We start from the raw sequence: 14,215 nt of genomic DNA, 5'->3' as shown, positions 1-14,215 counted from the left end.
ACTAGGGTCTCAGATCCTTGCTCCTGCCAGCAGCTGACGGGATGTCAGAGTGGAATGATGCAGGTCCACCCATCCTGCTGTGGTCACAGAAGCTCTTCCACGAGGCATGGCCTGGGATCTGTCAGTTGTGTTCCTCAGAGTCACAAGGACACTGTTTATCTGCATCAGGGAAATGACTGAGCTGGGAGTGCCCAGGCGGGTCTGACTGCAGAGTTAAGGTGTCACTGTCACATAAGGTGTTGAGTGAAAGATCCAGGCAGACAGGGAGGCTGCCCTCTCCCTCACAGTAGGTACAAGGTACAGAAGGTACAAGGGCCACACTCCAGCACAGCCTGCAGGGATTCTAGACAGATAGTTGTGGGGACAGAGTGGTGGACTTTTCCTTGACCCTCTGGGATGCCCCGGGATGACTGTCTACAGAAGTCAGTTGAATCGTACCCCCTGCATCTCCTATCAGAGAAAGCAAGCACGCTTTCCATATTCCTGACAGTTGCCCACACTCCTGCGACTCAGTGACTCAGATGCTTGTCAAAGATAAATTCCTTGGGATTTAATTAAGCCACTGGGTAGTGGTAGGTTGCAGAGGCTTATGGGTCACAGGTGTTGGGGGACTCAGATTTCAGCAGAGAGTCAACACTTCTGAGCCATTCTGCTGTGTTTGCTTCAAGCTGGAGACGTCATAGCTCCCGGGATGACCTCCTGTCTGGACAGCCCCTCTTCCGTCCAGAGCACTGTCCTCGCCTCTCTGTGTTTGAATCTGGCTTCCCTACAATGTCCGGTCCCTGCTCCATGGTTCCATCAATGGGCCTGATCTGAGCCCCAGTCAATCTTCTTGCTTCCAGGAAATCATGGTGCCACTAGCTTGGTCCTGTAACTACACAGCAAGAGGCTTCATCTGGCCTGCTGCCTCCGTGTCTCATCGAGCCTCACCACACGCTCCTGCACCCAGACTCAGCGTCCTATCTTTTTTTTCACACTGTCAATCTGATGGCTAACATTCTCTCCACCCCAAGTTTGAAAGAGTATAGCCACATAGGCAAGTTCCTTTTGGAGGTTCCCCACCCTACCTGCCCTAGATTCCCCAAAGTTACTTCTTGGGGAATTTCCTCTGGAAGTCGACTTCTAGCATCTTGTTCCCAGTGAACTTAGAGTGCACTACCCTTTATCTTACCCCCTGTGCTCTGGGAGGCCCCAACACCTGAGGAGATGACTCTACTCTCTACCAAGAATCCTGGGCAGTGAAGGCTCTACAGTAGTTTTCTTTATGGTAAAGGGTGCTCCTGGCCTCAGACCTCAGACCTCAGAGCCTCTGAGTGCTGCACTACCAGCCTGAGCTCCTTCACAGGATATCCCTACAAATTACAACAGATAGCTTGGGTCTGTTTTCTCTGTCCTCACTTCTCCCTGGACTTAGGCACAGCCATGCTCTGGGACTTATGCAGTGTCACACCTATAAGTGTCAGAGCCTTCAGCTTTCCTCAGAAATCTACAATCCACAGGGTCCCCACATTGGCGATTCCAACTCTCTCTTGCTGGTCACTAGCTGCCAGTCCAGCTGTGCATGGAGTCAGAGGTTTCGTTGGTTGCTCTGGCAGACAGACTCTGGAAGAACACACTCAGTCCATGGAGATTTATGTACATGGGGCAGAGGGGCTGTCTGAGTCCCTCTAGGCACTCGCGGTGCCTTCAGGGAGGCACACAACACGGGGACAGGGCTTGTGCCTATCCCCCAAGGTAGTAGCTCCCATGTCCTGGGCTTCCACTAATTGCACTTATCGATTTCTGCCATCCAGATCCACCTTTGCCCTTGGCTCCTGAAGATGTCACAGTGGGGATACTGGGAAGGCTTGCCATTGTCCTGCAGAGCTCCACAGCAGAGGCTGGCCAGGTCCCCAGGCCTCCCCTTTAAGTGACTGTCAAATGTGCGTAAATTCTGTGTTCAGGCTCTGGACTTTGAAAAGCTTTGTTGCTGTTGGATTTTGGTTTCAGTGAGGATGGGGCACCACGGGGACTCAGGTGATTCCAAAAGCTCTTTGTCTAGCCTGTAAGATTAAGAGATAATTTGAAGTGAAAAAAAAAATCAAAGGTTAAGAAGAGTGCCTTGGTATATCTTCAAGCCCACACCATCCTGATCTCTCTTGACAGTTGCCCAGAGAACCTTCTCCACAACCCAGAAAAAAAAAAGGGGGAGCAGGATTTGTATATCCCAAGCCCCAGGACTCCATCAATGGAGCTTGGTGTGAACTGTCTCCCAGAGCTCGGGATAACCCTTCATTCTCTCTATATCATGACCAAACATGTACCTGGATATGTCCCAGGCAATGGGACATAGAAGGTACCTAACTTAAGCCCTTGTGAGCTAGTGTTAGAGTCAGGGACATCTCTAAGGACATTGAGTGGTCCCTCTAGGGATCTAGTAGGCCTCAAGGGTACCCTGGAGTTCAAGGATCCTCAGCCTAGGTTAGATTCTGGGTCAAGACTCCAAAATTCAGAGGTCCTGGCAGATACCAGCCCTATTATGGGCAGCCCTATTAAGGGGACTGGGAGAGTATGGAAAGGCAGGGACTCAGGCTGAAAGCTGGGTGCTTGGAAACAAGGAATCAACAGCCAAGGCAGGGCCAGATCCTGGAATGCCTTCAGTCTTCAGGTCTCTGAATATAGTCGGGCATCATAACTGGGCATGCAGGTTGAGATCCAAAGGTGAGGAGCCAAAGACTGTTGGTTTCTGGACATTGTGCAGTCACATTAGGGATCTGGCTTCATGAACCACTGTCTTGTCAACCTGCTGCTCCTTGCCCTGGAAGGTCACTTGAAGGTCACTTTGCACAAAGCAGGAACTACACCAGACTGGAGATAGCTTTGGGAATGGGACATAAACTCTGTGGATGAAATGCCATGGGGCCTCTCTTTCTCAGTAATCCTCACCATGTGCCTCTATGGCAGGACCCCAAGGACCCAGGGTCACACAGCCCCTGAGGAGATGAAGTGGGAGAATCCAAAACAAGGTTGCTCTCAAGGCTCCTCATCTCCCAAGGAGCAGCACAGCCGGAGGGGAGTCAACCTCCTCTCTCAATCGGCTCTGCATCAGCCAGTAGGAAGGAAAGGATACACACCCGAGTTCTCGGCGGCGCATGGGAGTCGTCAAGGCCACAGAATGAATGCTAGTGAGAAAAACAAAAAAAGGAACAAAAACTATAACATAAGACCAAAAGAAAACAAGAAGAGAAAGGGAAAGAAGGAAAAAGAAAAAAAGAAAAGAAAAGGAAAGGAAATAAAAGAAAAGGGAAGAAAAGAAAAAAGAAAAGAAAAAAAAAAGAAAAGAATGTGAGATGTGGTATGGAATTCACTGACAGCATCTTACAAAACTAGAACACTAGGGGGCAGCAGAGAGAGGCGCGGAGGGCTGCCAACAGGAGGTGCCGTTGCTCCCTCCAGCCTTATGTGCTCAGTGGATTGTCCCTATACTTTTATCAGGTATCCCATCAATCCCTGCTGCCAGGTGAGACCTATGCCATGTGCAGTGACTTTGGGAGATGAAGATAAGGCTGCGCAGGGCAGCAGAAGGGAAGGGCCTGCCCAAGGGCACTCTGTGCTTCTCCAGTATATGTTGTAGTGGGCAGAACAAGGGAGGCAGCCAGGCCAACCTGCAGACAAGTGATCCTTCCCTACACTGCCCCTGGAAAGAGATTTGTTAATATTTAAAACATCATGTGCCTTTTGCTAGTCGTCTTTAGAGAAACGCTGCTGGGGAAAAAATACCCTTACAAAACCAGAAAAGACAGATCAGTTAGTTCAAAAGAATATTTTTTTCTTAATCTACTTGTGACTTGCCCTGTTTAAACAGAATCAGTAGTAACTAGAGGAAACAAATATGACCACCATCTGGGATTTAAAAAAAAAAATCCCCACCAAACAAGATCATAGTTTCCTAAGTTGTTTGTAGAGAAAAGTGAAAATCCAAATAACATTACCACTTTCTTCCATCCAGTCTCTAGGATCAAAAGCTTAAGAGGTCACTGCAATCCCACAATAGTTCATGTTCTACATGGGGAAACTGAGGCTCAGTGGGAGGAGGGTTTAGTGACCATCCAGTGGATTGTGAATAAGAATGGCCACAGAAGGAGAGAAAGATGACAAGCCACAGTGTTTCCCACGATCACTTGCACGGAGTGACTGGGAGGACCTAGATGTGACAGTAAGGCCTGTCATATAGCCAACTAGTAATCCACCAGAGTCAGGTCAGCCTCTCCTGCTGTGTGTTTGGCCTGGGCATGCCCTTCTGGGAAGATGGAGACAGAGCCATCCACAAATCAGCTCTGAGAAAGTCTGAGAGACCAGAGAAACAATCCAGGTGACAACCGGTGCTTCCCCATGGCAGCATAGCATATACCCACCCAGCCAGCCTGGTTTCTGATATTACTATATGTGTACAGTGCATGTGTTGTGTGTCGGTTGGCTCACGGTTGCAGGTGTGCATGCATGAGTGTAGGGCAGAGGACAAGCTCAAATGTCATTCCCTAGGCACTGTCCTCTTTGGATTTTTGTGACGGGGTATCTCACCGACCTGGAACTCACCAGTTATGCCACACTGTCTGACCAGTGAGTCCCCAAACTGCCTGTCTCCACTTCCCTAGCACTGGGTCTCTAACTGTGTCCCACCACACCCAGCTGTCCTTGGTGTGAATTGTGGGAATCCATCCAGCACCGGGAATGTCTGCAAAGCAAGCCCTTTACTGACTGAGGCATCTCCCAACCCCCACCCCACCCCACCCCATTTTTAACATCTTAATAAGTGACAGCCCTTGTGGCCACGTTTGTACAGTTGTCACATCTGGCTATGACTCTCAAGGTGCCTATGGATGGAATGGCAGGCAGAGTTCATTCCCCCATCCCCACCCCCACCCACCTCCCTCACTAATGGAGTCCTTGCTGCCACCCAGGGAGGCAAACAGTCTCATTCTCAGAGCAGTAAGAAACCCTCCACTTACAGCCCCAGGATCTCGGGCTATCCTGAACCCAGCCACGGAGCCATAGTATTCTCAGCTGGATCAACCTGACATTCCCTTAGGACTTCCCAACAGTCCTAGAAGGTTAGCAGAGGGAACTCTGGGATCTAGCACAGCCACTCAAAGGGTTCCCCAGAAGGGAACTGATGGGAAAACCAAGGTAGTTACTACCTAGACATGGACCTTTGGCCCTGCAGACACAGGCAGAGATGCGCCTGAAACTATACAGGCGAGACTAGTGATTGCCCTGTCTGAATTTAACGTCTCAAGGAGAATACATCTGTCCCTCAAGGAGCCTCAAGGAGCATTTTTCTCTTTCTCTCTCCCCATCACCTATATTTAGTATCTGACAACCACCAGGAAGTCTGCCCAACTGATGAAGAGCCTCAAACTCTGCTGTCCAGTGACTTCTAGCAACGTGTTCCTGCTGTCCCTAGAGAGTCAAGCTCCTTTCCCACAAGCTGGCCTGGCATGTTTCAGCCCAGAAGTGGCCTTTGTCTTTCCTTCTGGGCTTTCCCATATCCTCATTTAGGATTCAGACAGAGTCTTCTCAGGCACACTAGCCTTACCCTGAAAATCAGGCTGGGTCAGAAGGCCTGTGCTTCTGCCCACGGATGTCCTCACCACCCCACAGATGTAAGCTCGACCTTACCGCCTTGCTCTTTGACATAAGCTATGCAACTATGACTTCTCCCTGGACTTGTCTATGACCACTCTACTCTTTGCCTCAGAGGAAGACATGAGTGAAATTTCACCCTGCCCTCAAGGGACGCACAGTTAGCAGGTGTTGTCACAGGAAGTGGTGACAATCACAGTACAGTCACCTTGCCTGTGTGGTCCTCAACTAGCTTTGCAGTCTGCTAGGTCAGCAGCACAGGGTGGCGACCAGCATCCACATAACCCTGGCTTTCTCTTCTGGGATGAGTGCAAGTGTTTGTCTCTGGGATCCTCCCTGTCTGGATATTGGCCTACCATTTTTCACTCCTGTGGATGCGTTCCAGTCTGATCTTGAACTTGTAAGACCTCTCAACTTTGCCTCCTAAGTACTGGGATTACAGGTGTGCACCACAACCATGCCCAGCCTTGAGAGGATTGATTTTTATGTTTTTCAATTCTTAGCAAAAGGGCTGGTCTAAAACAGCTCACTCTACTATATCCCAAAGTTAAACTGGGTCTGGAAGTGGTAATTGTTGTTTTTGTTGTTGTTGTTGTTAGAGACTTTATTGTTTAATTATATGGTATATGTGTGTATGTGCACAATAGTGCAATACCCATAGAAGCCAGAAGAGGACGTCAGATAGATACCCATGGAGCTGTGGTTACAGGTGATGGTGAGCTGCCCAAGCCACTGAGCCATCTCTCCAGGCCAATAGGCACAGCTATTGGTGTATCTACTGTTGTGCACAGTGTGAAGCCCGTGGGAGTGAGCGAGAACTTGGGAGGCATCTGTGTGCTCCTCTCCTGTCGTGTGTACTGTTTCCTCCCAGGAATTCTGCTTAGTCTGTGATGCTGAGTTTGCCTTCTAGCTTCACCAAGCATGCATTAGACACATCCGCTATCGTCACATCTGGCCAGCTGGTAAGTGCCAGGCCTGGACTGGCACCATAGCATGGTCTTGCTTACTTCAGTCATGGTATGTGCTCCCTGCCCTGTGTCTCTCATCCCACACATGCCTGTTATCCCAGCACTGATGGGATGGCAGTCAGAAGGAATGCTGGGGCCTGTTGGAGGCAGGCTAGTGGAAAAATCTCAAGCTCCAGGTTCAGCAAGGGGTCCTAGGAAAAGTTGGAGAGTGGTAGAGAAGGATATCAGACACCTTCTTCTGGCTTCTGTGTGTGCACACAGGCACTCTCATCAACACATACATCTCAATATGTGCCCACACACATACATACATACTTACACCTCACATACATGCATGCATACATACATATACCTCACACATACATACATACATACATACATACATACTTACACCTCTCACACACATGCATACATAATACATACATATACATATATATCTGTATACATACTTACACCTCACATACATACATACTTCTACCTCTCACACGCATACATACAAACATACTTATACCTCACATACACACATACATACATACATGCATACATACATACATGCATCTCACACACACATACATACAAATATAGACCTCACTAAAACACGTACATGCATACATTCACAAACAGAGGTCAAAAAAAGAAGCAAAAAAGATCTTTAATGCAAAAATAACTACAAATACACATGACTTCATTATTACTATGTCCTTTTGTCCCAGTGAAAAGAACTAAGATTCAGGGATTGCTATTCATTCGTTCATTCATTCGTTCGTTCGTTCGTTCATTCGTTCGTTCATTCGTTCACTCTTTCTCACACTGCCTATGCCAGGCACTGTACTGGGTGTATTCTTGAAAGTGGGACTACAATATAGACAAACAAAAATTAGAAATACAATCTACGTTATTGAAAGGGTTTGTTTACTAGGACTGATGTGTTAAGTATACATCTCAGTGAAGGTGGGTAGCACTCTGCTAATTTATATAAATATATATGAATTAATTTCGAGGGAGGTTGGTTTCCTGAGATGGGGGCTTTGAACTCATGATTCCCCTACTTCAGCCTCCTAAGTTCTGTGACTGAAAGCATGTCCCACCACACCCAGCTTGTATGCTAATGTTTTGAGCTCAGGGCCTTCTGTTTATGCTAAGCAAGTGTTCTACCATTTGACTATTCCCCCCAGACTCTTACTATTTTTATTTTTTCCTGCATGTAAGGCATAATCTATTCATTCATCATTTATTTATTTATTTATTTATTTATTTATTTATTTATTTTGTGTTGACATGTATATGTGTCTGTGTGTGCATGGTTGTGTATGTAGGTACACGTGTATGTAGGTAGGTGTATTCATGTGTATGGGTACGGATGGGGAACTAGAGAACGCTCCGTTCCATTCCTCAGCAGTTGTTTATCTTGTTTTTAAGACAGGGTCTCTCACTGACTTGGATCTTGATGACTGGGCTACATCTTTTTAATATGGCTCACCTTTTCAGCCTTTCTGAAGGGATTTGAACCAACCCTCACCCAGACGCTGAAATGGCCAACCCTTACCCAGACACTGAAATGGATTCCTGACCCTGTGGCCCCAGCATCTGCCTGTGGAGGCCTTGGATTCCTCGGATGAACTGGGGAACAGGAAGCCTGGGTTTTAAAGCTGAACAGGGCAGCTATCTGGTCTTAGCACTCCCGGTCCACCTACCTTTTCCTCTAGCTCCTTCAGCTGGCGCCTCTGCAGCTCCAGCTTGCCCTCCATCTCCCGGATTTTCTGAAACACATCGAGTCATGCGTTACAAAAACCTGGCCTATGTCTTTTATAGTGGTCCAGAATGGAATCCCTGAAGGACCGACCCAGAGGACAGGCAGTCCCCCTAGAGGAACTCTCTCTTCTGACTTGTTACAGAGGGATAGACTTCATTTGCTTGTGAAGTCCATGACCTGCTCAGGTCCAGTGTAGACCTTGTACACTCATGAGATGAGGCCTGAGCTGGGGCACCTAGGCTCCCAGCAGGACAAGAAGATGAATTGCCTCAATCACTCAGAGTCCAACATCCAGGCAGCAAGGACCTGGGGGCTTCAGGGAAGGAGAAGGACAGAGACAGGTAGTGCTGGTGACAGCCATGATGTGTGTGCATTCACGCACCTCACGGGGATGCCACGAGGTGGGCGGAGGCTCTGATGAGTATGAAGCATGCATCCTAGCAAAGCTCTGTGTAGCTCATCTCTTCTGCTTCTCCTCCCTCAGCTATCATCAAGGTTCTGGAACCTTCTTTTCTCTGCTCAGCATCGTATGAACCTCACAGATGGTTAGGTCCTCCAAGAAGTAGCAAGTCAGGCTCTTAGGCTGATTCTCAAATTCTTGGCCATCCCAAACCTAACAGCTAAGAGTTGCTGAGGCAGTGTGGTCCCTGTACATCAGGCTGCCATATAGGGAGCGTTGGAGGGAGGTGGGAGAATCACCTTTGTTTTGTGGATATGTTACAGTCAATGGAGAATACAAGTTTACCATTTACAACACCCAAGTGCCTTGTGTCTCCCCAGCCACCAACGAGGGAATGCTTTCTACTCTGTGACAGGCAGCCATAAGAAAAGATGCCGTGTCAGCAGAACTTCTCCTACCTGTCACTCTCCACCCAACATCCTGGGTTACCTGATGTCCATCAAGTGCCAGCAGGTCATCAGGGACCCAGGATATATTGAAAGTACGAGTGGGGGAATGAGACTGTAGGGGCCACTGCTAGTACCTGCTGGGCTTGCTGTAGCAGCTCCATTCGCTCCCGCAGGATCTGGCTGTCAAACTCCCGGCTCTGACGCAGCAGCTGTCTGCGCACCTTCTCTACTGCTGCCTGGAGGTCCTCACGCTGGCTGGCACTCAGTGCCTCACTGGCCCTCCGCCCTGGCTCCTGCTGCAGTGCATTGTACAAGGTGGCCTCCAGGTCCTGGATTTTCTGCATGGCCCAAACCAGAGACAGTTGAGGTTATAGAAAGGCAGACAGCCATTGCCTCTGTGATGCTAGAGGTCACGCTAGGGAGGGAAGGTCAGCATGCAGGGTCCAGCAGAGCGTGTGGAGGTCTCTCTGGCCAAGGCACACCTCATTGAGTGTTCTGTTCTTGACAGAGACAAATATCCTTGGTCTGAGTAGGAGACAAGGACAAGAAGAAACACATCTCCCTGAAACAAATCCATTTAACTGGAATTTATCTTCTCTTCGGCTTCTAACTTACTCTCACCCTCTATTCTAATGAAGCCAGTGGGGCACTATTTGTCAGTTGTATGATTTATTTACCAGCTGTGTGGAGAAGGAAGCTTTTCTGGAAGCAAATATGGAGAATGTCCTACCCACCACCCCATCCCTGATCCTGCACATAGTAAGGGGACCTTTGTGGGCAATGCTATAGGAGACAGTGGAGCTGGCTGTAGGAGTCCCGCCATTCAGGGTTTGAATTCTTAGTGAAGTTACATCAGACTCTCTGCTGGATGCTCAACAGTTACCTTGCCATGGTGTCCAGAGGCAAGGGGGAAAACTGTCTCTCTCCTGCTGCCACAAAGTCCCTCACCCCAAGCCAAGAAATATCACAACCATGTGATGGAACCCACCTGTGATGGTTTGTATATCCTCAGCCCAGGGAGTGGCACTATTAGAAGGTGTGGCCCTGTTGGAGTAAGTGTGGCCTTATTGGAGTAGGTGTGTCACTATGGGTGTGGGCTTTAAGACCCTAGTCCTGGCTGCCTGGAAGCCAGTATTCTGCTAGCATCTGTCAGATGAAGATGTAGATCTCTCAGCTTCTCCTGCACTAGGCCTGCCTGGATGCTACCATGTTCCTGCCTTGATGATAATGAACTGAACCTCTGAACCTGTAAGCTGGCTCCAATTAAATATTGTTTTTATAAGAGTTGCCTTGGTCATGGTGTCTGTTCACAGCAGTAAAACCCTAACTAGGACACCACCCTAATATGAGACAGAGCAACCGAGGGAAGGTTTTGCGATTCTCACATCTGCACCATTGTTCTGACTTCCTAGATAGCCCTTTTGGGTTACCATTGATTTGGCTACAGACACGACCACCTTCTCCCAGAGTCACCTTGGCCATGGGAAAACAGAAGGCAGAACAGTGGGATTCCATGTGGCCTCTGCCTGGGCTCCAAGTGTCACAGGAGCTTACGTGTAGGATGGTCAATACTCACCATCAAACATCCTAGCTCACTCCTCTCCATTCAGCAACAAAGCTTCTTTTTTTGTTTTTGTTTTGTTTTGTTTTTAGATATTTTCTTCATTTACATTTCAAATGTTATCTCGAAAGTCCCCTATACCCTCCCCTGTCTGCCCTGCTCCCCTACCCACCCACTCAAACTTCTTGGCCCTGGCATTCCCCTGTACTGGGGCATATAAAGTTTGCAAGACCCACCCACCCACCCCCCAAAAAAAGCTGGGCGGTGGTGGCACATGCCTTTAATCCCAGCATTTGGGAGGCAGAGGCAGGCAGATTTCTGAGTTTGAGGCCAGCCTGGTCTACGGAGTGAGTTCCAGGACAGCCAGGGCTATATAGAGAAACCCTGTCTCAAAAAAGCAAACAAACAAACAAAAAGTTTGCAAGACCAAGGGGCCTTTCTTCCCAATGATGGCCAACTAGGCCATCTTCTGCTACATATGCAGCTAGAGACACAAGCTCTGGGGGTACTGATTAATTCATATTGTTGTTCCACCTATAGGGTTGCAGACCCCTTCAGCTCCTTGGGTATTTTCTCTAGCTCCTCCATTGGGGACCCTGTGTTCCATCCTGTAGATGACTGTGAGCATCCACTTCTGTATTTGCCAGGCACTGGCATAGTCTCACATGAGACAGCTATATCAGGGTCCTTTCAGCAAAATCTTGCTGGTATGTGCAATAGTGTCTGCGTTTCATGGCTGATTATGGGATGGATCCCTGGGTAGGGTAGTCTCTGGATGGTCCATCCTTTTGTCTTGGCTCCAAGCTTTGTCTCTGTAACTCCTTCCATGGGTATTTTGTTCCCTATTCTAAGGAGGAATGAAGTATACATACTTTGGCCTTCCTTCTTCTTGATTTTCTTGTGTTTTGAAAATTGTATCTTGGGTATTCTAAGTTTCTGGGCTAATATCCACTTATCAGTGAGTGCATATCAAGTGACTTCTTTTGTGATTGGGTTACCTCACTCAGGATGATATACTCCAGATACATCCATTTGCCCAAGAATTTCATAAATTCATTGTTTTTAATAGCTGAATAGTACTCCATTGTGTAAATGTACCACATTTTTTGTATCCATTCCTCTGTTGAGGGACATCTGGGTTCTTTCCAGTGTCTGGCTATTATAAATAAGGCTGCTATGAACACAGTGGAGCATGTGCCCTTATTACCAGTTGGAACATCTTCTGGGTATATGCCCAGGAGAGGTATTGCTGGATCTTCAGGTAGCACTATGTCAAATTTTCTGAGGAATCACCAGACTGATTTCCAGAGTGGTTGTACAAGCTTGCAATCCTACCAGCAATGGAGAAGTGTTCCTCTTTCTCCACACCCTTGCCAGCATCTGCTGTCACCTGAATTTTTGATCTTAGCCATTCTGACTGGTGTGAGGTGGAATCTCAGGGTTGTTTGATTTGCATTTCCCTGATGATTAAGGTTGTTGAACACTTTTTCAAGTGCTTCTCAGCCCTTCAGTATTCCTCAGTTGAAAATTCTTTGTTTAGCTCTGTACCTCATTTTTTAATGGGGTTATTTGATTTTCTGGAGTCCATCTTCTTGAGTTCTTTATATATATTGGATATTAGTCCCCTATCTGATTTAGGATTGCTAAAGATCCTTTCCCAATCTGTTGGTGGCCTTTTTGTCTTATTGACAGTATCCTTTGCCTTACAGAAGCTTTTCAATTTTATGAGGTCCCATTTGTCAACTCTTGATCTTAAAACACAAGTCGTTGCTGTTCTGTTCAGGAACTTTTCCTCTGTGCCCATATCTTCGAGGCTTTTACCCACTTTCTCCTCTATAAATTTCAGTGTCTCTGGTTTTATGTGGAGGTCTTTGATCCACTTAGACTCGAGCTTTGTACAAGGAGATAAGAATGGATCAATTTGCATTCTTCTACATGATAACTGCCAGTTGTGCCAGCACCATTTGTTGAAAACACTATCTTTTTTCCACTGGATGGTTTTAGCTCCCTTGTCAAAGACCAAGTGACCATAGGTGTGTGGGTTCATTTCTGGATCTTCAACTCTATTCCATTTGATATACCTGTCTGTCACTGTACCAGAGCAACCAAGCTTGTGGGAAACGCCAGTTTCCACTCCTCAGTCCACACCATGACAAAGGAAGACAGCCATGCACCCAACACCTTCCCTTAACCAGCCTGGAAGCAGGAGGTGAGAGGTCCATAGACCAAGCTCTAAGTGAATCTGATGCCTCCCGAGAACTGTTTAGAACCTCACAAGACAGATAGCCATCTGGGTCCATGCTGTGCACTTGAGGTTTAGTGTGTTTCAGTGATAGCTATAACTTCTATAGGGACCAGGATCATTAAGGTAAGGATGTGTTCTAAAAGCCAACATGCTCAAGGTCCTAAACCTGCCTGTGCACAGTCCTATGATTGGGGATCACCTTTTCCAAATAGCTGTCCTGTGAGAGGCCCCAGTGAACCACAGCACTTTGCAATGCTGGTCCCCACCTCTCTCAGCACTGCAGCTGTCCTTTAGCACACTGTCCTGGGAGGACCTTAGGATCAGGGCCCTCAGCTTTCCATCTAATGTACCTCCCCTTGGGGACAACTGGGTTCCCGAAGCTTCTCTGAGGGCTGTCCTTCAGGGCTGCTAAACAGGCTTCAGAGGCAGCTCTGGTCAGTGGGGGTGTGTTCTTCGTGGGCATTTACAAGGACCAAGACTGGATGAGGTAGAGGGACAGAGATGAGAGCATTCTCATTCATTCATATCCCCCCCCCCATGCTGTTGTCGGCCACGTCACAGGATAAGGAACCAAAAGTGACAGGAGAGATGTTGCTCAGTGATGAGTGTTGACCGTCCTCCACAGAGTGGCACTGACTCTCCCTCCATCATGGGGACATCTTGGAAATGTCCCACCCACAACTTAGACCCTCACCCACAAGGGAGAATGGCTCTTGGTGCGAGGGATTTGTGACTTTGAGGGAAACCCAGACTCTTTGGAGAACCCCACAGGGTTTCACAGGGCTTTAAACCTCTCCCCATTTGCTTGAACACATCTGGCCACAGCTCACTTCCTCACCTCTTTGTTCTTTAGGATCATCTCTGTTCCTATCTACAAGAAAACCTGCAGCACCTGAAAGAGTCAGATGCAGATACTTACACCCAACCAATGGACAGAAAGCAGAGACCCCTGGGGTTGAACTAGGGAAAAGCTGGAAGAAGCTGAGGAGGGCGACCCCCCATAGGAAGACCAGCAGTCTCAACTAACCTGGACCCCGGAGATCTCTCAGACACTGAGCCAACAACCAAACCAGGCAGCATACTCTAGCTGATATGAGGCCCCCAACACATAAACAGCAGAGGACTGCCTGGTCTAGCCTCAGTGAGAGAAAATGCACCTAACCTTCAAGAGACTTGAGGCCCCAGGGAGTGGGAAGGTCTGATAGGATGGAGGTGGG

The 14,215-nt window shown here is 48.0% G+C and overlaps 1 protein-coding gene across 16 annotated transcripts in view; it reads right to left on the bottom strand.

Moving 5' to 3' along the window:
* Positions 1–528: 528 nt before the first annotated feature.
* Jakmip1 (janus kinase and microtubule interacting protein 1) overlaps positions 529–14,215 on the bottom strand; it is a 124,763-nt gene continuing 111,076 nt past the window's right edge. For 9 of the 16 annotated variants that reach the window (XM_011240784.3, XM_011240788.3, XM_030254876.1 and 6 more), the window contains exons 19-21: positions 9,327–9,530; positions 8,285–8,350; positions 6,302–6,781 (exon numbers count right to left, since the gene is read on the bottom strand). In XM_011240784.3, the coding sequence (XP_011239086.1) occupies positions 6,683–6,781; positions 8,285–8,350; positions 9,327–9,530 (369 nt within the window). In that variant the 3' untranslated portion in view covers positions 6,302–6,682. Of the gene's footprint in view, positions 2,043–3,113; positions 3,193–6,301; positions 6,782–8,284; positions 8,351–9,326; positions 9,531–14,215 lie in introns of those variants that run through there. The other 7 variants (XM_006504174.4, XM_030254879.1, NM_001347348.1 and 4 more) reach the window with 4 other exon arrangements.

The sequence above is a fragment of the Mus musculus genome, chromosome 5 (assembly GCF_000001635.26).
Source record: "Mus musculus strain C57BL/6J chromosome 5, GRCm38.p6 C57BL/6J".
Taxonomy (NCBI): domain Eukaryota; kingdom Metazoa; phylum Chordata; class Mammalia; order Rodentia; family Muridae; genus Mus; species Mus musculus.
This window is presented reverse-complemented; position numbering and strand designations above follow the sequence as displayed.